The following is a 25786-nucleotide window of genomic DNA, read 5'->3' as shown; positions in this document are numbered from 1 at the left end:
CTCGCAGGCACATAATGTGTTATTATCCCCTTAAAAGGGAGGACACCGAGGCCAGTGCCTGGGGACAGGGAGCCCTCTCAGCTTCAGGGTTGGCTCCAGGTGAAACCTGAGACCAGCGGTGCCCTCTCCCACCAGAGGGCAGGGACCCAGGGAATGACGGGGCTGGCCGCCTGGCTTGGCAGGTAGCAGGTGCACTAAGCGAGCGCACTGGTGGGTCTTGCCTTGGGGGCAGCAGGTTCCCCCGCCGCCAGCGCCACCCTAGAGATTCGCCCCGGGACGCTAAGTGGGCTCAGTCGCGGACACCGGGCAGGGCTCGTCAGGGCTGTGCCTCGGAGCTGCCTCTGCGAGCGGACGCCGCCACTGCCTCGAGCCCCGGCACGGAACGGGTTACGATGATAGAGACGACAGGAGGACCTGGGGTGGCACGAGCGGCCCTAGCCGTCACTCTCCCCCACACCTTTCAGCCCCAGGCTGGCGCGGAGCTCCGACGGCGCAGGCGCGAGCGCCGGGTGCCGGGTTGGGGGGGGGGGGCATCTCCCGAGACACCCGGAAGTCTCCGCCTAACGGGCCGGGCCCGCGCCTCCTGTCCTGGAAGGGGGCGGGGCCCGAAGCCCCTCGGCGCACGGCGCCATAGAGCGGGGACGGAGGACCCGTGTCCTAGACGTGTCCGGAAGTGGCTTCCAGGGGCCTCCGCTCCGTACCATAGAGCTGGGGGGGCGGCGGCTAGGGGGTCGCCGGGCTCGTCTTCCTAGAGCGGCAAGGACGGGGTGGAGGCCGGAGGGGGGTGGGAAGGGGAGGGGGAGCAGCGCGGGCGGAAGCGGCCTGGAAGGTCACTTCCGGCCTGGGCGCCCGTCCCCCTGACCCCAGGGTCTGAGTCGCCGCTGCCGCCGCTGCCACCATCCGCGAGGGAGGAGAGAGGAGGAGTGCGGCGCGGCGGCCCCGGGACCGAGGAGGTGAGGGGAGGGCGCGGGGGCGGGGGGCGTGAACCTAGGGCCGGGTGGGCGCGCGCTTCGGGGAGCCGGGCTGCGGGCGGGGGGCGGGCGGGGAGGCGGGCGGGCGAGCGCGACTGGGCGGGAGAGTGCGCGTGCGCGTGCTGGGGGGGCGTGAGTGGGCGCGCGGCCGGTGACGCGGGCGGGCGAGGGCGCGCCAGGCGGAGCCGCGGGGGGCGCGCGTGCGCGGGGCCGCGCCGGGGAGGGAGCGCGCCTGCGCAGCGCCGGGGCTCGTGTTGGGGGCTGGGGGCTCGGGGGTGGGGCCGCCGCAGCTTCCCCGGCAGGTCGTGGCCGGAAGTGGTGGTGATTCCCGGGGGAAGTTGAGGCCCCGGTGGGGGAAGGGGACGCGCGGGCTGAGCTGGCCTGACCGGAAACGGCAGCCCGGGGGGCGCGTCTGGGTCCCCGGGCTGACCACCCCCACCTCCTTCCCCTTTTCAGAGAAGCCTGGGTTCCGCTGCTGCCCCGGGCGGGCTGCGTGCGGCCTTTGATCCGACCGGTGATTAGGGCATTCGCCCGGCGGGAGGCTCATTCATTCGCCCCGGCAAGGGCGGCGGGCAGGAAGCGCGTGCGCCGCAGGGGAAGTGACTGGGCCAAGGTCAGGCACCGCGTGGCCCGCGGGACAGGGGCGGACGGTGGCCGGGCCCGAGGCCGACTCCGAGGCCTCCTGGGCGCCAGCTGTGCTGCTTTATCCCCGAGACCCAGTCTCGGCCGCAAGGGAGGGACACCCCAGGTCCTGGAGATACGTGCCTCTGGCCCTGTGGGGTCAGGCATGCTCGGGATGGCGGCCTCACGCAGTGACCCACAGGCCCTCCCAGTGCCGACCCCGTGCTGGGCGCCAGGGCAGGGAGAAGAGCAAGGTCCTGGAGCAGGAGGGCAGAGTCCCTACCCAGAGCTCTTATCAGGAGGTCGGGAGGGCTGTGGGAGCCCAGGGAAGGCATCCCTACACAGCCCAGTCCAGGGGGTTTCAGGAAGGACGTGACTTGGTGTGTGGTTTCCTGGTGCCAGGCCCCGTGCTGGGCAGTGCCGGGGATCCAGTTGGGAGTCCCAGCTGGCCTCTGCTCTGGGGACGGGGCGCACAGTTGCTGTTGATCCTGGCTTATCTCCTCTGTAAGGCTGTAAGCCTCTTTGGCTAAATGCAGCTGTCATTCACCTGCCCGCCTCTGCTGTAGTCTCCTCTGGTCCTCTGGCCTTCTGTCTCTGCCCTGCTGACGCTCAGATCGGATTCCGGCTTGTGTTATCTCATGTTTTAGTTTTTTCCTTGGAAGCCTTCCAGATCCATCCCCATCCCCACCCCACCCCAGCCCACCTGAGGACCTGGAGCAGGGCTTGTCACCATGCCTGGCCATGAGCCTCACTGTGGCCAGCTAGTTAAGAGCTCTGCTGGGGTCAGACAGACCAGCGTTTCACAGCCCAGCTCCACATCTCGTATTTTGTGATTTTACAGCGTACATGAGTGTAACATCTCAGTTTCTGCGTGGAAGAAGTAGAATGTTAATAATAGTATTGATCTTAGTAGGGAAGCTTTTAGTGTTTTTTATTAAAGTGAGAGCAAACCTCAGAGAGGTGACTGTAAACTCTGGGAAGGGCTCTGGGGCCAGGCATTCCCAGGCCTGGCCTTGCCTCCTGTCTCTTCCATTCTGGTGACCTTGGACCTGTCACTTCCCGCTTTCATGCTCCACTTCCTCCTTTCCCCTAGGACGACAGCACAGCCCAGCTTTCCCTGGATAAGCCTGGCTATGTGCGGGGCCCATGGGCACAGTGCTCTGCTGTGGGGTGGGAGAGAGGAGGGTCCCTTGGCACCCCTTTCTTGAGGCTCCCCTGGCCCAGACTCAGAGCCGGGCAGCACTGGCAGTTGCTGTCCCACAGCAGCTTGGAGACCTGCTGGGGAGACACACACAGAAGCAGCAGACAGAGGGCCGGGGGAGTTTCCCAGAACAGCCCCCGGGAACTGTAGAAGCCCAGAGGAGGCATGTCCTCGGGAGGGTGGTGTGTCCAAGTCTTGAAGGATGGGGAGGGAGGCTCCGAGGACCCCGGGACTCCAGGGAGGATGATGATGAGCTCCCTCGGTTGTCCTCGGTGCTGCCCAAGGCTGGGGGTCAGCCACGGCCCTGCCCTCTGGGTGGAGACAGACTGAATTTGCGGGCACTTGCTTTCTGAGTGCTTGGCAGGTGTCTGGGCCTGGGCCTGCACCTAGTACTCACTGTTCCGAGCTCTCAGGGGGTTGGCTACCCTGGAGTCGCGGTGAGGGGTCGAGCCCCAGGCCCCACAGCCACATGGGAGCACCAGTCTGTGCGTGATTCCGGGGCTTTCCCTTCGCCTTCGTGCCACCACCTCTTGGCCAGGGTTGGGTCTGGGGAGATAAAGGTACTGTGAAGGCCTCTTAGGTACCTGTCGTCGAGGTGGGGATTCTGGTCTTCCTCTGCCACAGGTGTGTGGTCACGGTTCAGGGTATGCGAGACCCAGCTTTTCGTGTCAGGTGTGTGACTCAGACGCTAATAGCGGCTTTGTTGCAGTGGCACAGAGAGCTGTCGCCTCAGGACCACTGAGCAGCCGGCCACCCCGAGCCTGGGCGGGTGGCCCAGGACCTTGGGCTGCTCTTCCGGGCTGCCTGGGGAAGTTAAGGAAGCCAGGGCTGGAGGAGTCTGTGCGCCTCGACTTCATGGCTTTGTGACGATGGGTCAGCCACAGAACTTGCGTGAACCCCAGTTTTAAGAGTCCTCGTCAGGGGTCACGAGGCACGTACTGGGTGTCTGGCTTCTTGTTGAGCTCTTTACTCCCATCGTCTGCTTTGATCTTGATGCAGGACTCACGAGGGTGAGGAGGCCCGCAAGCTGAAGCACCTTGTTCAGGGTCACGTGGCTGGTGGGTGGTGGGGCTGATTCTGACTCTGGCAGCCTGCCCAGAGACACTGTCCTCTGCTCTGCTGGTGGTTGTGGGGATTAGGATTATGAACCCACAGCACCCTGCGCCTGGGGTCTGAGATGTAGTGTGCTTGGTGAGTGGGATCTTGTTACTATTACTTGAAAAGAAGACAGTTGACCTAAGGGAAGGGAGGAGTCTGGGAAGCCTTCCTGGGGGAGGTGCTACTTTTGCCAGGCCCCAGCAAGTCTGCAGGTAGGATGTGGGCAAACACGCCTGCTAAAGAATGGGGGTCTGGCCCACTGGCCTGTTTCTGACGGGTGACACAAAGGTGGCCTGTAGGTGTACTTGCATCTTTTTTTTTTCTGCCTTGGAGAATATTTTTGTTTGTTTAAGCAGTTTTTAGTTACTTGCTGAGATTTAAGACTCAGGAGTATTCACAGACCTCATTGAAGATCTGAATGCTGGACATTCCTGGATGGGGAGGATGGGGGTGGCGGCAGGTGGCCTCACGTCCCCCACCCGCCTGCCGCCATAACAGAGCAGGGAGGTTCTAGGAATTCCAGAAACTTTGTTCTTGGACATAGCCGGGAGTGGTGACTCGGACTTCTGGAGTTTGCCGCCGGCCGGGGCCCCTGGGAGGGCCCGAAAGGATTGGAGGCCGGGGTGCTCGGTGCCCCTGAGGGTGGTGGCCAGTCCAGACAGGAGGTGGACGGAAGCGGCCGAGCCATGAGGTAGGCTCCCTGGGAGGCAGTCCAGGAAAAGGGGAAGACGGCGGGGTGGGGGGGAGGGGACAGAGGAGCGGGAGCGAAGGGGACTGCTTTGCTCAGCTCTTTCTGAGCGCCCTGGAGAACCCGGATGGGGCGCGGGTTCCGTTCTGCGTGACTCGGCCCACGCAGGTAAGGCAGAGAATCTGGGCAGACCAGTCGTGGTGGAGGCAATGGGAGATGTTGACAGCTCCCTGTCCCCACGGAAAAGGGCTTCTCTTTCCCATGGTGCCGCAGACTTTGCCTCGGTGTTCAGACCTCAGGGGAGAGCCTGGCAGGCCCCGCTGTGGGGGCCCGAGGTGGTCCAGGTGGGGGCAGAGGAGGGAACTCGTGGGTTTTCAGGCCCAGAGTGAGGGGTGAAGCCACTCACAGAAAAGGGAAGTGGGTAGGAGCTGGTGAGAGCGGAGGAGTTTGCCTGCACCGCCCCCTGGCCCGAGAGGGGTCTGGGGTCTGAGCGGCCCGCGCGGAGTCAGGGACGTGAGCACCACGCAGTCCGCAGGACACGGTTCAGGTGCTGGTGCCCGGCCAGGTGATCCGGGCCCGGGCCCGGGCGGTGACACATGAGTGCACCCTGGAAAGCTGAGAAGGGGCAGGGCGGGCAGGCGGAGGCCAGGCCGCAGGCGGGGGTGGGGGGTGGGGGGCGTGAGGGGCCGGTGGGGCGAGGTGGGCGCATGCCTCGGGGTAGTGGCGGCGGGGCGGTGGCCGGAGTCCTGTCGGACGCGCGCCCCCCCCCCCCCCACCGTGCACGGTTGGGCGGTGCCCCGTGTGCTCAGGTAGGTGCGCCCTGTGCCCCAGAACGTGTTGCGTCATCTCAGAAAGAGGCCCCCCCCCGTCCCGTCCCCTGGAGTCCCCAACCCGCGTCCTGTCTCTGCGTTCGCCGTCCCGGGTGTCTCACGTGAGCGGGCCCGCCTCGTGCGTGGCCTCCTCACGCAGCCTGACGGCCTCTGGCTCTTCGGTGAGGCGCACGTGACAGGCTGGCGTTCTGTCGCGTGGCCGGACCCTAGTCTGTGTGTTCATCTGTCGACGGCGGCTGGGTTGTGTCGGTTGTTGGCCCGCGTGGCCTGCGCCCCCGTGACTGCGGTGCGCGGCGCGCTCGTGCGGACCGTGCTCCCCGCTGCCGCGGTTCCGGCCGGGGCTCCGGGCCTCGCCCTGCTGGCCGCTGGTGTCTGCAGCGCGGCTGCCGCCTGCCTGCCCAGCCGCAGCGCGGGTCCCGCTGTGTGCCTGTCGCCAGCTCTCGTCCTGCTTCCTTCCCGTGCGCTCTGACACCGTGGGGCCTCGTTGTGACGCAGGGGGGCCGAGGGTCCCGCACGCTGCCCTCGGCGCTCTACGGAACGTCTCCGCTGATCTGGCCCGACTCGTCGGGCTGTTTGAGTTGGGTGACTTAGCCAAATTGGTCTGTGGTGTGCGGAGCAGACTTGGAAGGGCTGCTGGGGGGGAGTGGGACTGGGAGGCAGGGTGAGGGCGGACAGCCATGTCCGAGGTGGCTGGACCAGGCGCTCTGGAAGGGGAGGTGTGAAATAGCCCCCGGATTTGGTGACCCAGAGGCTGGGGGGAGTGGTTGGAGAAGGGGTGGAGGTCCGGGCAGCACGGGGAAAGTCGCAGCTCAGCTTTGAGGGAGGAGAGGGGAGGGCCGGGAAGTGGGGGTGGGAGGCAGGGGGGTGTCCTGGAACGAAGGGCCCAGGCAGGGTGCGGGTTCAGAAGGGGTGGTTTGGAGCTGCCGGCCCAGGGGAGGGGAGGCGGTGAGATTGGCAGTAGAAGAAAGAGAGGGGCTAATTGGTGGGCTGGCATCCAGAGCTGGTGGGCGGGATCTCATAACAACAATAATAACAATAATTTGTCTGAACTTCATAGCAGCGGGCCCTGTCTGCCCCCGTGCTAATTGGATCGCTCAAGGGCCCAGCTCCAGTGGGCTGGGGGAGGCCCGTTCGTTCTTCATCTTCAGGAGTGGAGGTCAGAGCTGGGCGAAGCCACAGGCTGTGGGGAGAAATTGGGGGCACTGGGAGCACGGGGAGGGGAGGCGGGGCCTCCAAAGGTGTCACAGTGCAGAGTCTGCCATCCTCCTCAGCAAGAAGGAGGTGGGTCAGGGGCTGCAGCCCTTCCCCCACAACTCTGAGATCCTGGGTGTGGGACCCACGGGCCACAGGCCACCAGAGTCTGATTGGAGGCCTCAGCAGCTCCTTGAGTGAATGAGTGGGTGAGTGAGTGAATGAATGAGTGGGTGAATAGGCAAATAAATGAGTGAACAAATGAGTGAGTGAGTGTATGAGGGAGTGAATGAGTGGGTGAATGAATGAGTGATTGAGTGAATGGGAGAGGAAGGGCCTGGTGTAGTGAACACCCTAACTCTCACGAGGACCCCCAGCTCCTCCCTGCCTCCTGTGCTCAGCTGACGTCTCCTGGCCCTGGGGTGCCTGCTGGTTGTCCTGGGGAGGATCACAGTGCAGGGCTGTGGCCGGGAGGACCCAGCTTCCAGGCCAAGTGCAGCACTGTGGGCCGTGGCCCCAGCCCGATGGTTTGCTTAAATCCCCCGGGAGGTAGGGGCGCCTGGGTGGCTTAGTCGGTTAAGCGTCCGACTTTCGCTTAGGTCATGATCTCACGGTTCGTGGGTTCGAGCCCCGCGTCGGGCTCTGTGCTGACTGCGAGCTCAGAGCCTGGAGCGTTTCAGTCTGTGTGACTCTCCCTCTCTCTCTGACCCTCCCCTGCTCACGCTCTCTCTCTCTCTCTCTCTCTCCTAGAAATAAATAAAAAATATTAAAAAAATAAATAAATAAATCCCCCAGGAGGTGTTGCAACCCGGGAGTGTGCCCTGTGCCCGGCTGGCCTCTGACCGGCAGCTCTGGGAGGCCTCCTGACCCCTCAAAAGTCAGAACAAGATGGTGCATCTTTTTTTTTTCTTCCTTTTTTTTTTTTCTTTTTCTTTTGAGAGTGAGCCAGCACGTGCAAGCTGGGGGAATGGCACAGAGAAGGGAGAGAGAGAGAGAGGGAGAGAGAAAGAATCCCAAGCAGGCTCTGTGCTGCCAGCAGAGAGCCCAGCTCAGGGCTCGTACCCACCAACTGTGAAATCATGACCTGAGCTGAACCAAGAGTTGGGCGCTTGGCCGACGGAGCCCCCAGGCGCCCCAGAAGATGTACTTTTGTCCTTCCAAGGCCTCTATAAAGTTGTCTGTGAAAACGTGGTTTTCTGCCGTGTTTGGATTAACGCCGAGCGCCTGGCCAGGGCCTGTGTGACCTGTATGCGCTCTGGCCTCCTTGCCTCTAATGCGTCATCTGCCCCCAGGGCGGGCTCCATAATTTTTGGGACTTTGCAAAGTGAAGAGATGAGCCCCTGAGCAAAAAAGCAGGAAAAAAGCTTTTTCTTTTCTTCCGGGGTCTCTTGCCCAGGCAGGGTGATTTCATTTGTACTTCCTGTTGTGCGCCCTCCACACGGAGATGCCCCCCGGAGTGCAGCGCGCACCCTCTCGGCCCAGGTTTCTCGGGCACAGGGTGGCCCGACTTCATGGCCCGGTGCGCACCCCCTGCCCCATCACACTCGATGTGCAAACACACATGCAGAGAAGACTGCTGGGGTTTCGGGGCGGTGCCCAGCTCAGGGCCTCCTGACCGGCACCCCTGCGAGGCCCCTCGGGCACGCGCCCCCGGCCCCCTCTCCTTCCCGCGGGAGGCAGAGCACCTCCAGACCCTGCCTGGGAGTCTGGGCAGCCCTTGTTCCCTTACATCAGGGTTGGCAAACATTTTCCGCAACATGCCAGAAGGTAAATATTTTGGGCTCTACAGGCCAAGGAGCAAGATCGACGACATGGTGTCGCTGCTTAGACAGGGTTTAAAGGGTGCCGGTTAAACACCCAGGTGAAACCTTTTGTTAGCAGCAGCAGCGGACCGTGACCTGGTCCAGTCTGTCCCACAAAGAGAGGCCTTTGCCAGCGGTCTGTTGGGGAGGGAAGAGCTTCCTCGGCTCCCTTCGGGTTTCCCGCTGTGACTAAAACACACTAATGGGGGAAAAAGCACACGGATTGTGTTTCCACAAACACGGAAGTCCAAGCAAGCGAAGCGAAGACCCGGAGAAGTTTGGAGGCCGAGGTGCCTTGGGGCGGTGGCCGCAGCCCCGGGGGGACTGGAGGAGAGAAGGGTACGTTAGGGGGTCCGATTATACACACCTCCTTCCCTGGGCTCTGAGAGAAGGATGCCCTTTCTCCTGGTCCATGGAGGGCACTTTGCCGTGTGGGTTTCATCTCCTTCCAGGAAGCAAGGTGGCCTTTGTGGGGGGAGGTGGCCCTGAGGGAGCCCCGCCCTCTCTCCCTTCGCATGGAGCCCCCCGTGTGTCCCCCAGCTGGCTCCCTCACCGCCTCCATGTGGGCACCGGGCACCAGGTCTGAGGGACCGCCCGCTGGGCGCTTGGGAACCTCGCTGGGCCGCGCCCCTCCCCCCCACCCCCCACCTCCTGGCTCGTGCGCCCCAGAGCCTGAGGGTTCCCTTGGCGGGGGAGGACGACGACAGGCAGGAAGGGGACAGAGTGAAGCCTAGGCCTTCTCGCTGCCGGAAGCTGGCCTGTGGGGAGGCCCTGGGGGAGGCCAGGGCTGGGAAGTCCCTGCTGTCGGCGACTGGCGCGTTAATTCAGGGGAAGCACAGCTTTCGGAGCTCCAGCGTCTGGAGGAGGGAGCGGGCTGGCCTGCAGCCGCCTCCGCAGGCCCACGGCCCGGGGGCGCTTACTGCCCCTTCTTGTGGCTTACCTCACTCTTCTTGAGGACAAACTTGGCTTTATTAAGTGGTTCGTGAGTGGGGGAATGTTTCATTCAGCGAGTAGGGAGCCGCTCCTTTTTTTGTTAGTGTTTGTGTTTTCAGGGTTTGTGCCCTTGTTATCAGGGGGCCCTTATGTTTTTTGAAGTCTGTCTTATTTTTTAAATTTGATTTGTTTTTGAGAGAGAGGGCCCTAGAGATCATGAAGGGCAGAGATCATGAAGGGCAGAGATCATGAAGGGCAGAGATCATGAAGGGCAGAGAGAGGGGTACCCTAGGCAGGCTCCGCACCGCCGGCGAGGAGCCCGACGTGGGGCTGGGACTCACGAACTGTGAGGTCACGACCTGAGCCAGTCAGTCGGACACTCCACCGACCTAGCTGCCCAAGGGCTTTGAGTCTCTTTTCTTTTTAATTGAGGTATAACTTAACATCTCCTAACGTGCAATTTAGTGGTTCCTAATCTGTTCACAGAACGTGGTGCAGCCGTCACCATGGTCTCATTCCAGAATATTCTCAGCCCATAAAAAGCCCATTAGTGGTCCCTCTCCGCCCCCAGGCCCCTGGCAGCCAGTCCTCTCTGTCCTGGACGATGTGCATAGATGCAGCCTGCTGTCCGCGCCCGGTGTGGCCGCCGTCTTCCTCTGGGGTGTGTGCTGTGCAGGGCACTGCCTGAGCTCTCGTGGGCGAGACCGCGTGGGGACTCGTGCTTTGTGTCTCGTGGGTGGACGCCTGGGAGCAGAGTCGCGGGTCACAAGTGAGCCTGTTTACCATGTGAGGAGCTGCCAGCCTGGTCTGCAGCGGCCACCCGGCCTGCACGCCTGTTGGCCCAGCGCCAGGGCCTGTGGCTTCGCTGTTACCCTGTGTGACCCGGGGGCCACCCGGCTGCATCCTCTTTGCCCCTTCACCACCCAGCAAGGGTCCCATCAGCATGCATGACAGCTGTCCCAGGAAGGAGTCCGCTTTTAGTCTTTTCCTGGTTACAGAAATAATTACCTGTTAACATTAAAAAAAAATGTTGAGAAAATGAAGATAAACAAAAAGAAAAAAGTTAAAATTGCTTGTCTGCTCTCCGCAGCGGGTGTCACGACTATTGTTTGTGAAGCTGTGACATCTGTGGGATTTGTAAAAAAATTTTTTTGGGGGGGGGGCACCTGGGTGGCTCAGTCGGCTAAGCGTCTGACTTCGACTCAGGTCACGATCTCATGGTTTGTGAGTCTGAGCCCCGTGTTGGGCTCTGTGCTGACAGTTCAGAGCCTGGAGCCTGTTTCGGATTCTGTGTCTCCCTTTCTCTGTGACCCTCCCCTGCTAATGCTGCCCCTCTCTCTCAGAAATAAATAAAACATTAAAAAAAAACCTTTTTAAGTGTTTATTTTTGAGAGAGACAGAATTTGAACATGGGAGGATCAGAGAGAGGGAGACACAGAATCTGAAGCAGCTCCAGGCTCTGAGCGGTCAGTACAGAGCCCGACACAGGGCTCGAACCACCAACCGTGAGGTCATGACCTGAGCCGAAGTCGGATGTGTAACCGGCTGAGCTGCCCAGGCGCCCTGCTGTGGGATTTTTTTAAGCTCTCCCACGCGATGCTGATGGCTTCTTTCCAGTGTTTCCCCTGCTTTGAGCCTGGCTGTGATGAACTTCTGTTTCCCTGCAAGAAGCATTTTCCAAGGTTTGGGTTTTCCCCTCCAGCTCGTTTCTGGAGAAGGGGTGACCTGGCCAGGGGCTACGGGTGCCTGTTGCGGCCACAGCCCAGCGGCCCGTCCGTGTGTCAGCCTGGTTTCACCTGAGCGGCGTGTAGGGCCACGCTCCCGGCTGGGGCTTGCCTCCGGGGGGCAGTCTGTCCTCCCTGCGGGGTCGGAGCGGTGGGCGGGCAGGGGGACAGGATTGCAGGCTGTTTGTCCTTGGGCCCTTTGGTCTCTTCACGCCCGTTCAGACCGCGTGTCACGCACCTGTTCTCGTCCCCCGTCAGCACCTGGCGGGGTTGGGGGTGCTGGGCACCTTGTGGGTCTCAGTGGGGCAGATGGGGAGGAGATGGCACAGGCAGACAGGTCGGAAGACTGCTGGGGCCTCCCTTGTCTCCACACCCTCCCGGATCCTGGGAGGCCCTGTGGCGTTGTGCGTGCCGATTGCATCCTGGCTGCCCTCCATCCGTGCTCCTTGCTGTTGCTGCAGGGCACCTCTGGGACGTGGCGCCCCTACATCTGTGAGCCCCAGTGTCATGGTGTCCATCTGACGGGGATCGCCGTTTCAGAGAACTCCTTAATCCTCCATCTGGCCTTCCAGGTCCTGCAAGAGCATCCTCCCAGCCCTGCATCTCCAGCCTCGGGGCCTTTGCACTTGCCGTCCCTGACACCAGCCACCAGCGTCCCTTCCCTTCCGCGCCACGCTTCTCCTGCGGCCCCTCCTCCTGGGAGATCCTCCTCTGGCCCCTCGCTGCCACTGCCCGTCCCTCCCTGCCCCCCGTGTGTGTTTTCACATCTCACTCATCTGCTTGTCTGTCACTGGCAGGGACCTCCCACGAAGCCTGGGCTGTGGCCTGTTCACCACCCTTTGCCTGTGGGGTGGGGGTGGCAGGCACAGGTGGGGAGGAAGGGATTGTGCCCCCGGGCACATGCCACCCCTGCAGAATGGCTGCTTTTCCGCCGTGTCTTCTCGTTAGTCCGATAAGTGTCTGTGTGGCAGGGGAGCCTGTGATCAGTCAGGCAGGTGCCTCCGGGCCACAGTGGGCACTGTGACCAAGCGTGGGGGCGAGAGCCTGCACGGGGCACTGTCTGTTGACCTGGCCCGACCCTGTGGTGGCTCCCTTTCGGGGTTGGGGGCACAGTGGTCCTGAGAAGGCCTGGGCCTGGGCTGGGGGCTCCGACCTGGGGCTCCTCACTGCCTTCCCCCAGCGCCTCCGAGGCAGCTGCTTTCCATCCCCTTCCTCGGTATCCCGTCCCCCCTCCCCTCCTCTCCTCCCCCAGGCGTGTCTTGGTCTTTGATTATGTCCTGTGTTCTTAGAGGTTCCTTGTGACGATTGCTTGGGTGTCGGGAAGGCAGAGGAGTCGGGACCAAGGGCTCTGTGGCCACACTGTGGGTGTCCTGTCCCTGCTCCCTGGTGACCTCCACTGTGACAGGGGGTTGCTGGTCGTTCAGAGCGTGTCCGTGCAGGGTGATGTGGAGCCGGAGCTGCTGGGCGGAAGGCTCACGGGAGTCTGAGGCTGCTCCGCGAGTGGGCGTGTCTGTCGCATGCCACTTTGCAAGCCCCTCCGGGCAGGGCTGGGCTGCCCTGGTCTTGAGGACCCGGCCCGGGCCTGCGTGTTTGCAGTTCTCTGCATGTGTGTGCTGTTTGCCTTCAGATTGCTGCCACTCCTGCCTCAGTTTCCGCATCTGATGATGGGGTGACCGTGTTGCCTACTCAGGGCGTTGATGGTGTCTGCACCACGTAGAACAGGCTGGGGCGATGTGTCTGCGTGTCTGTTGGCAGGGCGGGCAGACTGTCTGGGTTCCTCTCAGACGTCAGTAGAGACAAGCGCCCTGTGGGTGGGGGTCTGGAGACCAGTGGGTCGTGCACGTCGCGATGAGGTGTGCGGTGCTGGGGTGCGGATGGCTGCCGTTCCCAGACGCTGTCTGCAGGCGCTGACCTGCGAGGTCCCGTGTGGGGTGGGGGCTGCAGGACCCCATGGCGGTTTTCTCAGAGCTGCGTGCACTCACCCTAAGGCAGCAGCTCCTCTTTGTTTGGGACCCAAGGGCCCCACAGCAGAAGAGGAGCCCCTTGAGGACCCAGCCGATGGTGTCTGGGCCGCACGTCCTGCACACTGCAGGCTTCCTGCCGCCAAGCGAGGCCACACCAGGGAGCCAGTCCGGGCGGCCGGGTGCCTGACTGGGTCTCCCACCTGCCCACCCAGTCCAGGGCACAGGGCAGACCCCTGCCCAGCTCCTTTGCTCAGTGCAGCAAGGAGGCCCTAGGGGGCAGGAAGAGGCGGGGGGGGCTGTCTGGCCGCCCCTCTGAGTGCAGGTACCCCGGGGGGTTCAGCTACTTTCCCCCAGGACCCGATGTGGACTCTGTCTTGGTTCATGCACGTTTGCAATCGCAGAAGGTGACCCCGTGGGTGACTTGTGTGTCCGAGTCAGCCTGCTTCACTGTTATGTTGGGTGCAGGCCCGGTGATTGGCGGGGGGTCTTGGATGGAGGGCTTCCTCGCTGTGGGCCTCCTGACACGTCCAAGGCGGTGATTAGGTGCCGGGCGGCGATGGAGGCCAAGGTGGGAGGTGGCGGGAGGTGGCGTCTCACCCTGCGGAGCTGGGACCCGAGCCTGGCTGGGCGGCTGCTCCCCCCAGCTTGTGCCTGGCCTTGGGCCGGTCCCCGTGCAGGGTCCCTCAGTCACCTGCTGCCGTGCGCCCTCTGTCTGCCGGGGCCACGCTGGAGCATGGATCGGGGCCGATGTGGCACCTGGCGTCCTGTAAACTCTGCTTTCCGTCTCCTCTCTCCTGACAGGGACCCACCATGGAGCTGCGGGAAGAGGCCTGGTCTCCGGGGCCGCTGGACTCCGAGGACCAGCAGATGGCCAGTCATGAGAACCCAGGTGAGGCGGCCTTGGGCCGTTCTTCTTGGCCGGCCCATCCCCTTCCTGGACCCTGGCTCCCTCCACCTCCCCTCCCTTGGCTCTGGGAGCCCCTGGGGCCGCTGTTCTCCGTCCCTCCTCCTGCCCCCTAGGCCCGGCCACCCCGCCCCCAGCAGCCCGGCCACGCTGCCCTGTTTCTAGGTGGCCTGCACTTCTCCCAAGCAAGGGACCGTAGACTAGGGGCGGGCGTGACGGGGCTGGGGGCACTGTGACATGGAGCTGACGGGCCTGCAGAGGGGGTGTTGTGCGGCTTCTCGGGGAAGGCTGGGTGTCTGGGTTTCTATGGGGATCTTTCACTTTTAAGCACCGGTACCATGTTTCATTTAATAAACCATTATTTGGGTTCAAGAAAACTCTTTTTTGAGCACGTGGGGCCCAGGGTTTGCTTGCCGAGACTGCGCACCCGGGAAATGAAGCACGGACGTTCTTCTCGTGCGCCCGGTGAGGTGGTTTGGGCCCGGGCTGTGCCGGTGAGGGGTCAGCAAATGGCTTTTACGGAAAGAGCCAGAGGGGAGATACGTTTGGTTTTGCAGACCCTGTGTCCGTGCAGCGGGGGAGCAGCCAGACCGCACGGAAGTGAGTGCGTGAGACCGTGTGCTGATAAAGCTTTGTTTGTAGAGCAGGCGCTGAGTTGCCACCCCTGTGCCAGCATGCCGTGGTGGCCGGGGCAGGGGTGGTGCGGGGCCGGCCACACACGGGACAGATGTCATCGTCCTGCCGAGGGCCTCCTCCTGCCCCTTTATTCCAAGATCCTCCGCAGGAGAGGAGAGCTTCCTGCTGGCCGCCGGGGTGGCCTTGGTTACAGAGCAGGAAGCCAGGTCACGGGGCCTCCGTGCCTCCTCTGATCCAGCTGCCCCTGTGGCGAGGACCTGTGCCTGTCCTTCCCCGGTGTCCCCCACCCCCGGGCCGGCCCCCTCCTTCCCCTGACCTACGTTTTTGCCCTTCCAGCCCCCCACCCCTTTTTTTTTTAGTTTATTTTGAGAGAGAGTGAGTGAGAGGGAGGGAGGGGCAGAGAGAGAGAGAGAGAGGGCCCAGGCAGGCTCCACGCTGACCCAATGGAGCCTGGCACGGGGCTTGAATTCATGAACTGAGAGATCATGACCTGAGCCGAGATCGCTCGGCCTGCAGTCACCAGGGGCCCCAGTCTGCTGGCCCTCTTAAACTTAACTGGAAAGCCTGTTTTATTGTGGAAATTTCAAACATCTGTGGTGTAGTGACTTGATTTCTCCTAGGCTCCAGCGATCAGAGCCCCTCGTCACTCTTTTGTCCCACTTGTGCCCTCTTGTCCTGCTGGAGCAGCTTGTAGAAAATTCTAGCTGCTGTAGCATTACACCTGTAAGTTCCCAGAAGGGCAGGCCCTTTAAGAGCACAGACAAAGCAACAGTGACACAATGCTGACCTCACCTAACAAAACACCCAATTCCTGTCCAAATACCCCGTTTTCTCCAGAACATGCATCTGCCTTCAAGTAAGTAAGTTTTAATATTATAAGTCATCCGTTAATTCATTGTCTTTATAAAACCTTGCACGCGTACAGGTGGGCTCTCCCATCCCCTTGTCCAGCCGGCTGTCCTGAGCCTGCACTCCCCATCCCCCACTGCGCATCCCCACCTTGTGACACTCCAGGCCCCCGGCAGGCTGGTTGCTTGCCCTGAGGCCCGGCTGACGCTGGGGTGGCTCTGGGGCTGGGGGACAGGGATGGTGGGCCCTCGGTGGGAGGCCATGTGGGGGGTGCTCCGTGGAGAGTGTGGAGTGGAGAGGAGCGGGGCCTGGTGAGTGGTGGGTGAGAGGGGTGGTGTCTTCTCACCCCCGAGAGCGAGCTGGAGCTGGGAGAAGGCGGGTGGGGTGGGCCCGTTGTCCTGTCCCAGAGCCAGAAGAGGAAGGTGGAGGTGCTGCCGCAGCGTCCCTGGGAGTGGAGGCTGGGACCACACCCTGGAGTGTCCCCAGGTCCCCCCGACTGACTTCCACGCCGTCCCGAGTCCACGCTTGTCCACAGCCGCCAGCATCAGCTTCTTGACATGATCTGCCGTGACCTCCGCGCCCTGCTCCGCCCACCTGCCTGGGTCGGCCGGGGTCCCCCGTGCCTGGAGGGGCCTCCAGACACAGCCAAGGCGGGAGGGCGGGATGATAGGGAGCCGTGCTGGCGGCTGGGACAGGAAGGGCGTGTGGTCTGGGACGAGGCCGCAGGCAGGTGCTTCCCGGGCTGCTGAGCTCAGCCGTTTCTCCACGAGCCACCCACGTCCTGGCCCTGGGCCTTCTGTGTGCTGCCCCGGCCGCCCCCATGCCCCTGAGGTGGGCACCTGCCCAAGGTGAAGGACCAGAGGGGCAGGGCAGGCACAGAGCAGGTCGCCCGGCCTCTCCCCTTCGACCCCGTTTGGGTCTGGTTAGCCGAATCGGGGGCGCGTGACGTAGGAGGTGGCTTCAAGGGTCACTGTGCCTGGCTTACCCCAGCTCAGCCCTGTGCTGGGGTTTTCTGGCGAGGAAGACGGGGCTGCTCTCAGCAGTGTCACCCCAGGGGAAGGGCCTTCTGGGGCTCAGGGGTGATTTGGAAGCTGTGGGGCTGCTGTGGGGATAGGGGAGCCTTGTCCTTCCCCGGAGGCGGTCGTGGGCCCGAGGCTCTTTCAGACCACGATTGGGTGGTGGGGCCTCAGGGCCAGAGGGGGCCTCATGGGCTCCAGCCCGTGTGTCTGCAGGACGCTCCAGCTGTGTGTCCCCGGCGGCCCTCACATGCCTGCAGGCCTGCCCCCACCCACGTGTGTGTGTGTGGGGGGGTGTTTACACAGATTGAAGGACAGGTCTCGGATCAGTCCTCAGTGCTGGCGGCCCCCATGCTGTTTGCTTCTCCTCCTGCCCTATTTCAGTCGGGACGCTGCTGTCCTCCACCCGGGGCTGACCCCTGCTGCTGGGCCGTGATCCAGTTTAAAGCCTGCTGCTCCCAGGGCAGGCGGCCGGTCACCGGGCAGTGCTTCTCAGGCAGCTCCGTGCTCACGAGAGAGAAGAGCCAGGGGTCACACTTCCTTGCCCTGGGGTGGACTCGCCCCAGCCATTTGTGAAACCGCAGGAATGTCTTTTCCCTTGTATTTGGGTTTTTGGGAATCGTGTGCAGACGTAGCTGGTGCCGTTGTTAGCAGAGGCTGGTGCTGTAGAGGCACGTCCCAGTGTCCCGGTTCCTTCAGCCGCCGGGCGCCCTGGGGGTTGGGACACCTTCACAGTGCTGGGCCAGGGGCTGGGGTGGGGGGGGGTCCCTCAGCCGCCTCCAGGCAATTGGATGGTTCCCAGGAGTACCCGGGCCAGGGCTCCTGATGGACCCAACCTGGCCAGCCCGGTGGAGCCCGCAGACACATGGGGTCTGGCAGTGGCGGGTGGGAAAGCTGTCCAGGCCTGTTTCGGTCTTTAGCTACAGAGTGTTCAGAAAGAGAAGCAATCTGGGAAAATGGGCATGTAAATAAAAAAGACCTCATGATTCTGAGGAGGGTGCACTCCCAACGTGAAAGAAGTCAGCTGGTATCCCGGAAGTCCCCTGCAGGGGCCGGGTTGTGACCGCTCTGGGCCGCTCTGGCTCTCTCTGGCTCTCACGTGTCCGTGTGCTCTGGAGTCCTTCTAGAGAGCTCCCCTCAAATGCCACGCCTGAGCCCAGCTTGGTAGCAGCCCTGAGCTCTCCCCAGACCCCCACATAAAACCCACATGACCTGGGCCACACTGGTGGCACATACCTTCGTGTGAAGGCGCCCCATGAGCCCCGGAATACAGTTGGATGGGGACACACCATTGGCCCCAGGCCTGTGTGGTGGTAGCATCGTGCTGGAGGGAAGGAAATGAGGAAGAGCCCCAGATAGCCCTCAGTGGTTCACCGGAAGCCTTGGGGAGGGGGTCCCACCGAGGCCAGCACCTGAGACTGGAGGTGTTCTGTCCAGCCTGGGAGCGGGAGCTCGGGGCTGCAGGAAAGTCTGAGGGGCTGCAGCCGCCAGGGGCGCACACGGGCTCTCGTGCCGACCAGGACCCACACGGGGCAAAGCCTTCCAAGAGGGGACCCAAAACTGAGTGGGACCCCTGTCCTTGACCACAGATAAAAACAGGGGTGACTGCAGAGCCAGGAACCGTGGGAGAGCGTGTCGCAGACTCAGTCGTGATGCGAGGACAGCAGAAGCCAGAACCCCACCCGGAACCCCGCCCCTGCCCCAGAAAGGTTTGGAATGAAAGGGAACATGGGCAGATACAGGGCCAGAGAGCGAAATCATAACACGCAGAAGCAAGGGTCCAGATCCGAGAGTTTGCAGTACGAGCCAGTTTCACAGTGGTACCTGAAAGAGTCAGGGTGCAATAAAAACAACACATTCCTCAAGAAAAATTGGAGGTAAAAAGGAGGGACATTGTATCTTTTTTATTATTAAATTTTTTTTAACTTGTATTAAATCCAACTTAGTGAACATGACAGCGTCATAGTAATTTCAGGAGCAGAAGTTAGTGTGATTTGGCACTTTTGTGTGCTAACCGGTGACAGGGACATCTTAAAGTCAGACAGAGGGCCCCTGGGTGGCTCAGCGTCCGACTTCCGCTCAGGTCACGATCGCACGGTTCTTGGGTTCCAGCCCCACGGCGGGCTCTGTGCTGAGCTCAGAGCCTGGAGCTGCTTCGGATTCTGTGTCTCCTTCTCTGACCCTCCCCCACTCGCAGTCTCTCTCTCAAAAATAAATAAATGTTTTTAAAAAAGTTGTTTTAAATAAAAAAGAAACGAAGAAAGATTAAAACAGAGTAAAAAAACTTGAAGCTAGTCAAAATCCCAACACTTTGAGGCAAAAACCCAAAGCAAAGAGGGAGTAAATAGGGGACCTTCCTGGAACGTAAACATTAGGCATTGAAAGAGCAGATCACAGACCTGAGAATGCCATGTCAGGCGAGCAGGCCTCGTTCTGCCCTGGTCACTGGGTGCTACGGAAAGCGGCACACTGGGGCCTGTGGGCAGAGCAGGGGTGGGCGCTGGCAGTGTGCCGGAGAAAGTGGAGCCGTGGAGCCGCCCGTAGGGTTCCCGGGGAGGGAGCGGGAGCCCAGGGTCTCCTTAAGACTGACTCACAAGTTGGAGGTGCCATAGGGACTCAGTCCACCGGGTGGTGGGCCCTTCCGTGGAGCCTCAGCAGGTGAGCTCAGACAGACCCCGGCGAGGACAAACGTGCGGTCCCGGGAGGTGGGGCAGGTCAGGACCGCACACGCGGCCGTGGCGGGAGTTCTTCGTTTGTGTTTCCAGGAATAATTGGCAATGGTGGGATCTGCCTCTGATTCTGGGCCGGGCGCCCGGGCCTCTGGCCCGCACTGAGGCAGCCACCTGCTGCCTGTTATCTCGAAGCTACTGTGGGGTCAGCAAATGAGTAACTCAGGGGCGTTCAGATCCTCCTCCCTTTTGAAGATGGGAGTCGCGGGTGTCCCAGAGAAAAGACTGTAGAAAAATCTGTAGGCCTGGATTTGTCTGGAAAGTGTCTGAGAACTCAGAGGAGTTTTACTGTAAGGAAGACAGACAGTGATCCTTTCCTGGTTTTGGTCTGGAGGGGTTTTCCCAGGGCCTCCTGGAGAAACCGCGGGCTGCACGTCTGGGTGGGACAGGTGGATGAGCCTGGAGCCTCTCAGGCTGGGACCGGGGAAGCTGCCAGAAGACCCGGGCCCCGTCCGGAGGGTGTGGAGCCCCCTCGACACGCTGCGGATGGGACACTGGGAGCTCCGCAAGCCGCAGTGGTGACAGTGGGTTGAGACCCACCTTGTACCTTTACACCCCGGAGTTGAGAAAAGGGAGACTCTGGGGCGTCCTCGGGAGGTGGTAGGGACCCGTTCATTACCTTGAAAACCGCACCCATAGGGGAAGTGGGCACGGGCCTGCCGCAGCCGCCTGTGGTTACCGTGCGACCCGCCGGTGCCCTGGACAGCTCTGTCCTGCACGTTCCGTGAATCAGTCGCTCTGAGCGCCACGTGCCTGTGGCTGCCCACTGCATAGCGGCCGCCGACGGTGCGAACAGACCCGTGTGCCCCTGAGGCAGGAGCAGGGTCTTGTCTTCAGGCAGCAGGGGTGGGGACGGGGTCACCTGCTGAGCCACATGCAGCCCGCAGCCCGGACTCTTCAACAGCAAGGCTGTGAGGAACAGCGGGACGCGGGGAATCGGGATCAAGAGACTTTCAGACGCTCCGAATTAAAACGTAGTGGGCCAGGCCGCGCTGCAGCCTGCGGGGATGCACGTGGCCAGCAGCCACGGTGCCGTGCGGGGCGCGATGGCGGGAGGGCCATCCCTGTGGGCCGCCAGGCCCCGTGTCTCGGCCTGGGCACTCGTCTGTCTGTATTTCTGTGTTCAGCTCCACATCCCACTTTGGGGCTCTCGGAGTTCGCGGTCATCTGTCTTACGACAGCACGGCTAACGTTGAATTAAACCACCGGCTTCAGCCCCAGAGGGTCCGCTCGAGGCCCTGAGCTGGCCCCTCCCTTTAGTGGGAAGTTGAGACAGTGTTCGCTGTGGGTCAGGTGCCAGGAGACCCCTCCCCTCCCCTTTCTCTCCTCCTCTCCCTTCTCCCCTCCCCTCCCCTGAAGGGCAGCTATTTCTGCTATTTTTGTGGAGTGAGCACTTTGTGCTTCTCTCTTTCCAGCGGTGTCTTCTTGAATCCTTTCAAAGGGAAAAGCCCCTAGTGAGGAAGGCGAGCCAGGTGGCAGCTGCTGACTTCCTGCCTGACCCCCACGCTGGCCCTCCACTACTACCCCTGAGCCCGGAGCCAGCGGTTGCTTGGAAAGAAAACAGACACCAGCATCCAAAGGTCCTCGGAGGGCCAGGTACCCTCAGGTTGGAAAAGAGCCCGCCTACCAGAGTAACAAAAACTCTCCTCCTCTTAATAATTTCTTTAACACCTGCTTGAAAAAGCAGTGGTGCATGTGGTCAGCTGGACACAAGCAGAAAAGTCAAACAGCCTGAGTCATACCACAAAACCCAGCCGCCTGGTCGGCTGGAGGCCTCGGCACACCCTTCCGGATCTCTGTCCCATCCTGGACCAGGCGCCCAGGCCTCTGGCCCCCATGCATGCGGCCGCTTACTGCTCTTGGGGTGAGGAGGAGCCCCTGACCTGGGGACTGGTGTTTCACAAGCTTCGATTGTACCCAGAGTGCACGTGGTGGGTGTGTAAACACCCTTCCTAGCTGAAGAGTGTACTGAACACGGTGTACTGTTAAATGTTCTCCACAACTTCAAAAACAAAATGTATTTTTTTTTGTTTATTTATTTATTTTGAAAGAGAGAGGGCACACCTGTGGACGCACGAGCAGGGGAGGGGCGGAGAGAGGGAGAGAGAATCCCAAGCAGGTTCCCCACTGCCAGCACAGAGCCAGACATCGGGCTCGATCTCACGAGCCATGTGATCATGCCCTGAGCCGAAATCGAGAGTCGACTGCTTAACCGACTGAGCCACCAGGCGCCCCAAACACGTCTGTTGTCCTTAAGGGGGTGTGGGCAGTAGTGGTGAGTGGGGTAGTGAGGCTGGTGCCCAGGCCACATCGCCTCCCACGTCTGTTTTGTTTTCCTCTCTGCATCTCCGCCACACGTGCTTCCTTTTCCTGAGTGACGTGAACACCAGCACCGGCTCCAGCCCCACCCCCTCCCGACTTCCCACCGGGACTTTTTTGCTCCAGATGATTCCACACCTGGTGCAGGCCAGATGCCAGGCTCCCTGCCAGGGGCATGGGTGTTGAGAGCCAGGGTCCCCGCAGTGCTGCGCCCTCTGCCCTGGAGCTCCTGATTCGGCTGGCCGGGGGCAGCTGAGCAAGAGCCTTTCCAAGTTCCTGCCGATTCTGATGCCACTGTTGGGCCTCTTGGGGGAATGCTGCCTCAGCGTGGGGTGCTGTGTGGTGCAGGGGCGCGGGGTGGCTCTGCCTCTTCCAGGTTTTGATGGAGCTTCGTGGTGCCTCGGGTTGTGTGCTGTGAAGACCCTATTCCATAGTGCCCTCCTTACAGGACTGACTGGCGCAGCCTCCGTGCATCCTCTGGCTTCTTTGCGTGTTTACCAGTGTCCTCACGGCTCCGTGTGTGAGCGCCATGCTCCCGGCCTGCTGGCTGCGGAGAGCAAGAGCCCCGGTCGCAGGTGCACACCGCCTGTCTCTGAACCGAGCCAGTTGCGGGGCAGGCCGCAGCTCTCCTTCCCTGGGAGATGGCTCGGGGCCCGCAGCCGGGGCATGGCCGTGTCCTCAGGTCGCAGACGCCAGGCCCAGGGCCCCACACTCCTTTATTGTCTGTCTGCACACGGCAGACAGGGGCCAGTGTGAGGACTCTGTAACAGAGGCTCTGGTGTGTGGGGTTGCACTCAGCGGGACTCCGTGCCAGCCTGTGATCCCTGTGAGCCCACTGACCGGGCGGGTCCCTCCTTCCGGTCTCCCCCCCCACCCCCACCCCGGGACAGCCTTCCTGGAGCCCAGGTGTGACATCTCCTCCGGGCCTGCCTTGGCTTCTGGTCCCATCCGAGCACCCTCGCCCTGGGACCTCCCTGCCCAGCTGGTGCTTGGGGCTTACAGGATCATTTCCTGGACCTCCACCCATGTTCCTTTATGTGGATACTGCTTATTTCCAGACATTTCTGCTGTGTCCCAGGCATGGTCCTGGGTGTGGGGGAGGCAGCTGGGATGGGTAATGACCACGTGAATGTTCAGTAAAATGTCAGGGAGTGAACGATGGAGACTGAGAGACTGAGGGCTTCTCGCTGACCTGGCCCAGCTGACCTCCCGGGTCACAGGGTGTCCCGAGGCCAGGCTGGGTGGAAACTCTGGGCTCTGGCTCCTGGACAGACTCCCTTGCCCTCCTCCCCCCCAGCCGTGGCTTCCCTGACTTTCCTCCCCTTTGCCTTCTAGTGGACATCCTCATCATGGATGACGATGACGTCCCCAGCTGGCCCCCCACCAAGCTGTCCCCGCCCCAGTCAGCGCCCCCCGCCGGCCCCCCACCCCGGCCGCGGCCCCCGGCCCCCTATATCTGCAACGAGTGCGGCAAGAGCTTTAGCCACTGGTCCAAGCTGACGCGGCACCAGCGCACGCACACGGGCGAGCGGCCCAACGCCTGCGCCGACTGCGGCAAGACCTTCTCGCAGAGTTCGCACCTGGTGCAGCACCGGCGCATCCACACGGGCGAGAAGCCCTACGCCTGCTCCGAGTGCGGCAAGCGCTTCAGCTGGAGCTCCAACCTCATGCAGCACCAGCGCATCCACACGGGCGAGAAGCCCTACGCCTGCCCCGACTGCGGCCGCAGCTTCACGCAGAGCAAGAGCCTGGCCAAGCACCGGCGCTCGCACAGCGGCCTCAAGCCCTTCGTGTGCCCGCGCTGCGGCCGCGGCTTCAGCCAGCCCAAGAGCCTGGCGCGCCACCTGCGGCTGCACCCGGAGCTGTCGGGGCCCGGCGTGGCGGCCAAGGTGCTGGCGGCCAGCGTGCGCCGGGCCAAGGCGCCCGAGGAGGCGGCGGCGGCGGACGGCGAGATCGCCATCCCGGTGGGCGACGGCGAGGGCATCATCGTGGTGGGCGCGCCCGGCGAGGGGGCCGCGGCGGCCGCGGCCATGGCGAGCGCGGGCGCCAAGGCGCCGGGGCCCCGCCCGCGGCGCGCCCCGGCGCCCAAGCCCTACGTGTGCGTGGAGTGCGGGAAGGGCTTCGGGCACGGGGCGGGGCTCCTGGCCCACCAGCGCGCCCAGCACGGGGACGGGCTCGGGGCGGCGGGGGCCGAGGAGCCCGCGCACATCTGCGTGGAGTGCGGCGAGGGCTTCGTGCAGGGCGCGGCGCTGCGGAGACACAAGAAGGTGCACGCCGTGGGCGCGCCGTCCGTCTGCAGCCGTTGCGGACAGAGCTACTACCGGGCGGGCGGGGACGGCGACGGCGACGGCGACCGCGAGGCGGCGGGGGGGCGCTGCGGCGAGTGCCGCGAAGCGGAGGGCCGGTAGGGGCGGGGGCCCGGGGGGGCGGGGCGGGGCCCCTCGGGCTTGGCGGGGACTGCGGCCCGGGACCCGGAGACCAGGGCCGAAGGGCGCGGCGGGCGGCGGCGGCCTGCTGGGCTCGCTCCGCGGTGCGACGGGCGCCCCCGGCCTGGCCCGCCCTTCCGGTTCTCGGCGACCCCGGGACAGACCGCGCGTGAGAACTGGACACCGGCCCCGGGCCCCTCTTGACCTTCCCCCGCCGCCTGGGGCGCTCGCGAGGGGTGGAGAGCCCCGGGCGCCTCGCGCGCAGGGGAGCCTGGGGGAGGGAAGGGCGAGAGGGTCCTTTCCCCTTAGAGTTTTCGTTTAATCACACCGCCCCCCGACTCTTCCCTTCCATTATTTTTTCTCTTCTTCCCCGCGGGCCCTGTTATTTTTCTCGGTCCTCGTCCCTCCTCCCCTTCCTGGGTTTGGGGTCGTGGCGGAGCGCTGGAGCAGGACTAGCCCGTTCCGAGCGCGCCCCTCGGAGACTGGGGTCCCGTCTGTTCCCGGGCCTGGACGCGGCTGAAGGAGGGGTGCGGGGGCAATAAATGGCACTATCTGATTGTCCCTGCTCTGCGTGGTTCTTGAGTCGGGAGGGAGGAGGGGTCCCACCCAGCAGTCCCGGAGGGACAGCAGCAGACGGCTGAGCGGCCCGGAGAGGGACCTCAGCGGGTCACCTGCACTGCGGCTGTGCGCCTTCCACACAGAAGGTCACTGGGCTTGGAGCCCTTGGTGGCCTGTGAGGATCTGGGGCGGGTTCAGAGTGGGGCCTGCTGACTGCTGCTTTTATTTACTTTAAAAAATTTTTTTTTAACGTTTATTTATTTTTGAGAGACAGGGCATGAGCAGGGGAGGGGCAGAGAGAGAAGGAAACTCTGAAACAGGCTCCAGGCTCTGAGCTGTCAGCACAGAGCCCGACATGGGGCTCGAACCCACAGACTGTGAGATCATGACCTGAGCCAAAGTCCAATGCCCTGCCTCCTGAGTCCCCAGGCTGCTGACCTTTTAGAGGACTCCCCGGGCCTGGCGGGTCCTCCCGTGGGGCAGAGGACAGGGTCAGAGGCAGCCCTGCTACTGTCTGTGGTTCCCCCACAGGCATCCGAAGCCCCTCCCTGCACCAGCTCGTAGGAGAACCCGGCGTGGAATGACGCGTCTCCCCCCTGCTCACATCCCAGTAAGTGTGGGGGAGGCGGGGGGAGCAGTCACGAGGTCACATTTCCCTGGAGATGTCCCTGGGCAGGAGGAAGGGGAGGGACTTTGGTGGGTAGTTGTGTCCCCTGCACGGTTCCAGGTGTCGGGGCCAGCGGGGGTCAGGGGACTGTTTTGGGGGCTCCCTACACTCAGGCTGCTGCGCGGTGTGTCCCGTGGAGTCACGCAGCATCCTGTGAGGCGAGGCCCGCTAGCCGGTCGTTCATCGGGACTGGGCCCCCTGACGCAGATTCCGGTTTGCTGGCGCCTGCGGCCTGGGGCCTGGGACTGTGGGAGAAGGGACCCCACCAACGGGTATTTTCAGCCTGGCTGACTGGCCAAGGCCAAGGGCCTTGTTGCTTTGACCTCTGAGGAAAGGGCAGCTCACTAGGAGCAGGGGGTGAGATTTGCAGCCTGAGCCCGGAGTCCGCCACCCGGTGCTCTGCTGACCCAGGGCGGCTCATGCTTCCCAGGCCCCCCGATGCCCCCGGGCCTCAGGTCCTCATCTGGAGGACAAGGGTCTCAAAACCAAGGCCCTGGATGGCCACGGGGCAGGGGTTGGGGTGGGTGCCCGAACCCCCGAGGATCTCTGAGACCCTCTTGGTCGTGACTGTAGGCCAGAAAAGCATGTTCTCAAGTGCCGTTGCCTTGTTTGGAGAATGGTGAACGCGGTTCAGTTTGTTTCAGGGTCTCAGGTCGCTT

The 25786-nt window shown here is 62.7% G+C and overlaps 1 protein-coding gene across 3 annotated transcripts; it reads left to right on the top strand.

The window, feature by feature from the left end:
* Positions 1-801: 801 nt before the first annotated feature.
* ZNF787 (zinc finger protein 787) lies at positions 802-24463 on the top strand. 3 transcript variants are annotated; one of them, XM_039244131.1, is made up of 4 exons: positions 2758-3984; positions 4436-4582; positions 13825-13912; positions 22812-24463. In XM_039244131.1, the coding sequence occupies exons 3-4, from the start codon at positions 13834-13836 to the stop codon at positions 23882-23884; spliced, it is 1152 nt and encodes a 383-aa protein (XP_039100062.1). In that variant the 5' UTR covers positions 2758-3984; positions 4436-4582; positions 13825-13833; the 3' UTR covers positions 23885-24463. The 3 variants fall into 3 exon arrangements, with proteins under 3 accessions (XP_039100061.1, XP_039100062.1, XP_039100063.1); XM_039244130.1 differs by lacking the exons at positions 2758-3984; positions 4436-4582 and adding an exon at positions 802-953; XM_039244132.1 differs by lacking the exon at positions 4436-4582.
* Positions 24464-25786: the final 1323 nt, after the last annotated feature.

This window comes from Hyaena hyaena, unplaced genomic scaffold (assembly GCF_003009895.1).
Source record: "Hyaena hyaena isolate Hyena2069 unplaced genomic scaffold, ASM300989v1 scaffold_235, whole genome shotgun sequence".
Taxonomy (NCBI): domain Eukaryota; kingdom Metazoa; phylum Chordata; class Mammalia; order Carnivora; family Hyaenidae; genus Hyaena; species Hyaena hyaena.
This window is presented reverse-complemented; position numbering and strand designations above follow the sequence as displayed.

Coding starts and splice junctions, on each gene's coding strand:
- ZNF787 (XM_039244130.1), top strand. CDS start 13,834: ATGGAGCTGCGGGAAGAGGCCTGGTCTCCGGGGCCGCTGGACTCCGAG. Junction 13,913..22,811: donor GGCCAGTCATGAGAACCCAG/GTGAGGCGGCCT, acceptor TTTGCCTTCTAG/TGGACATCCTCATCATGGAT.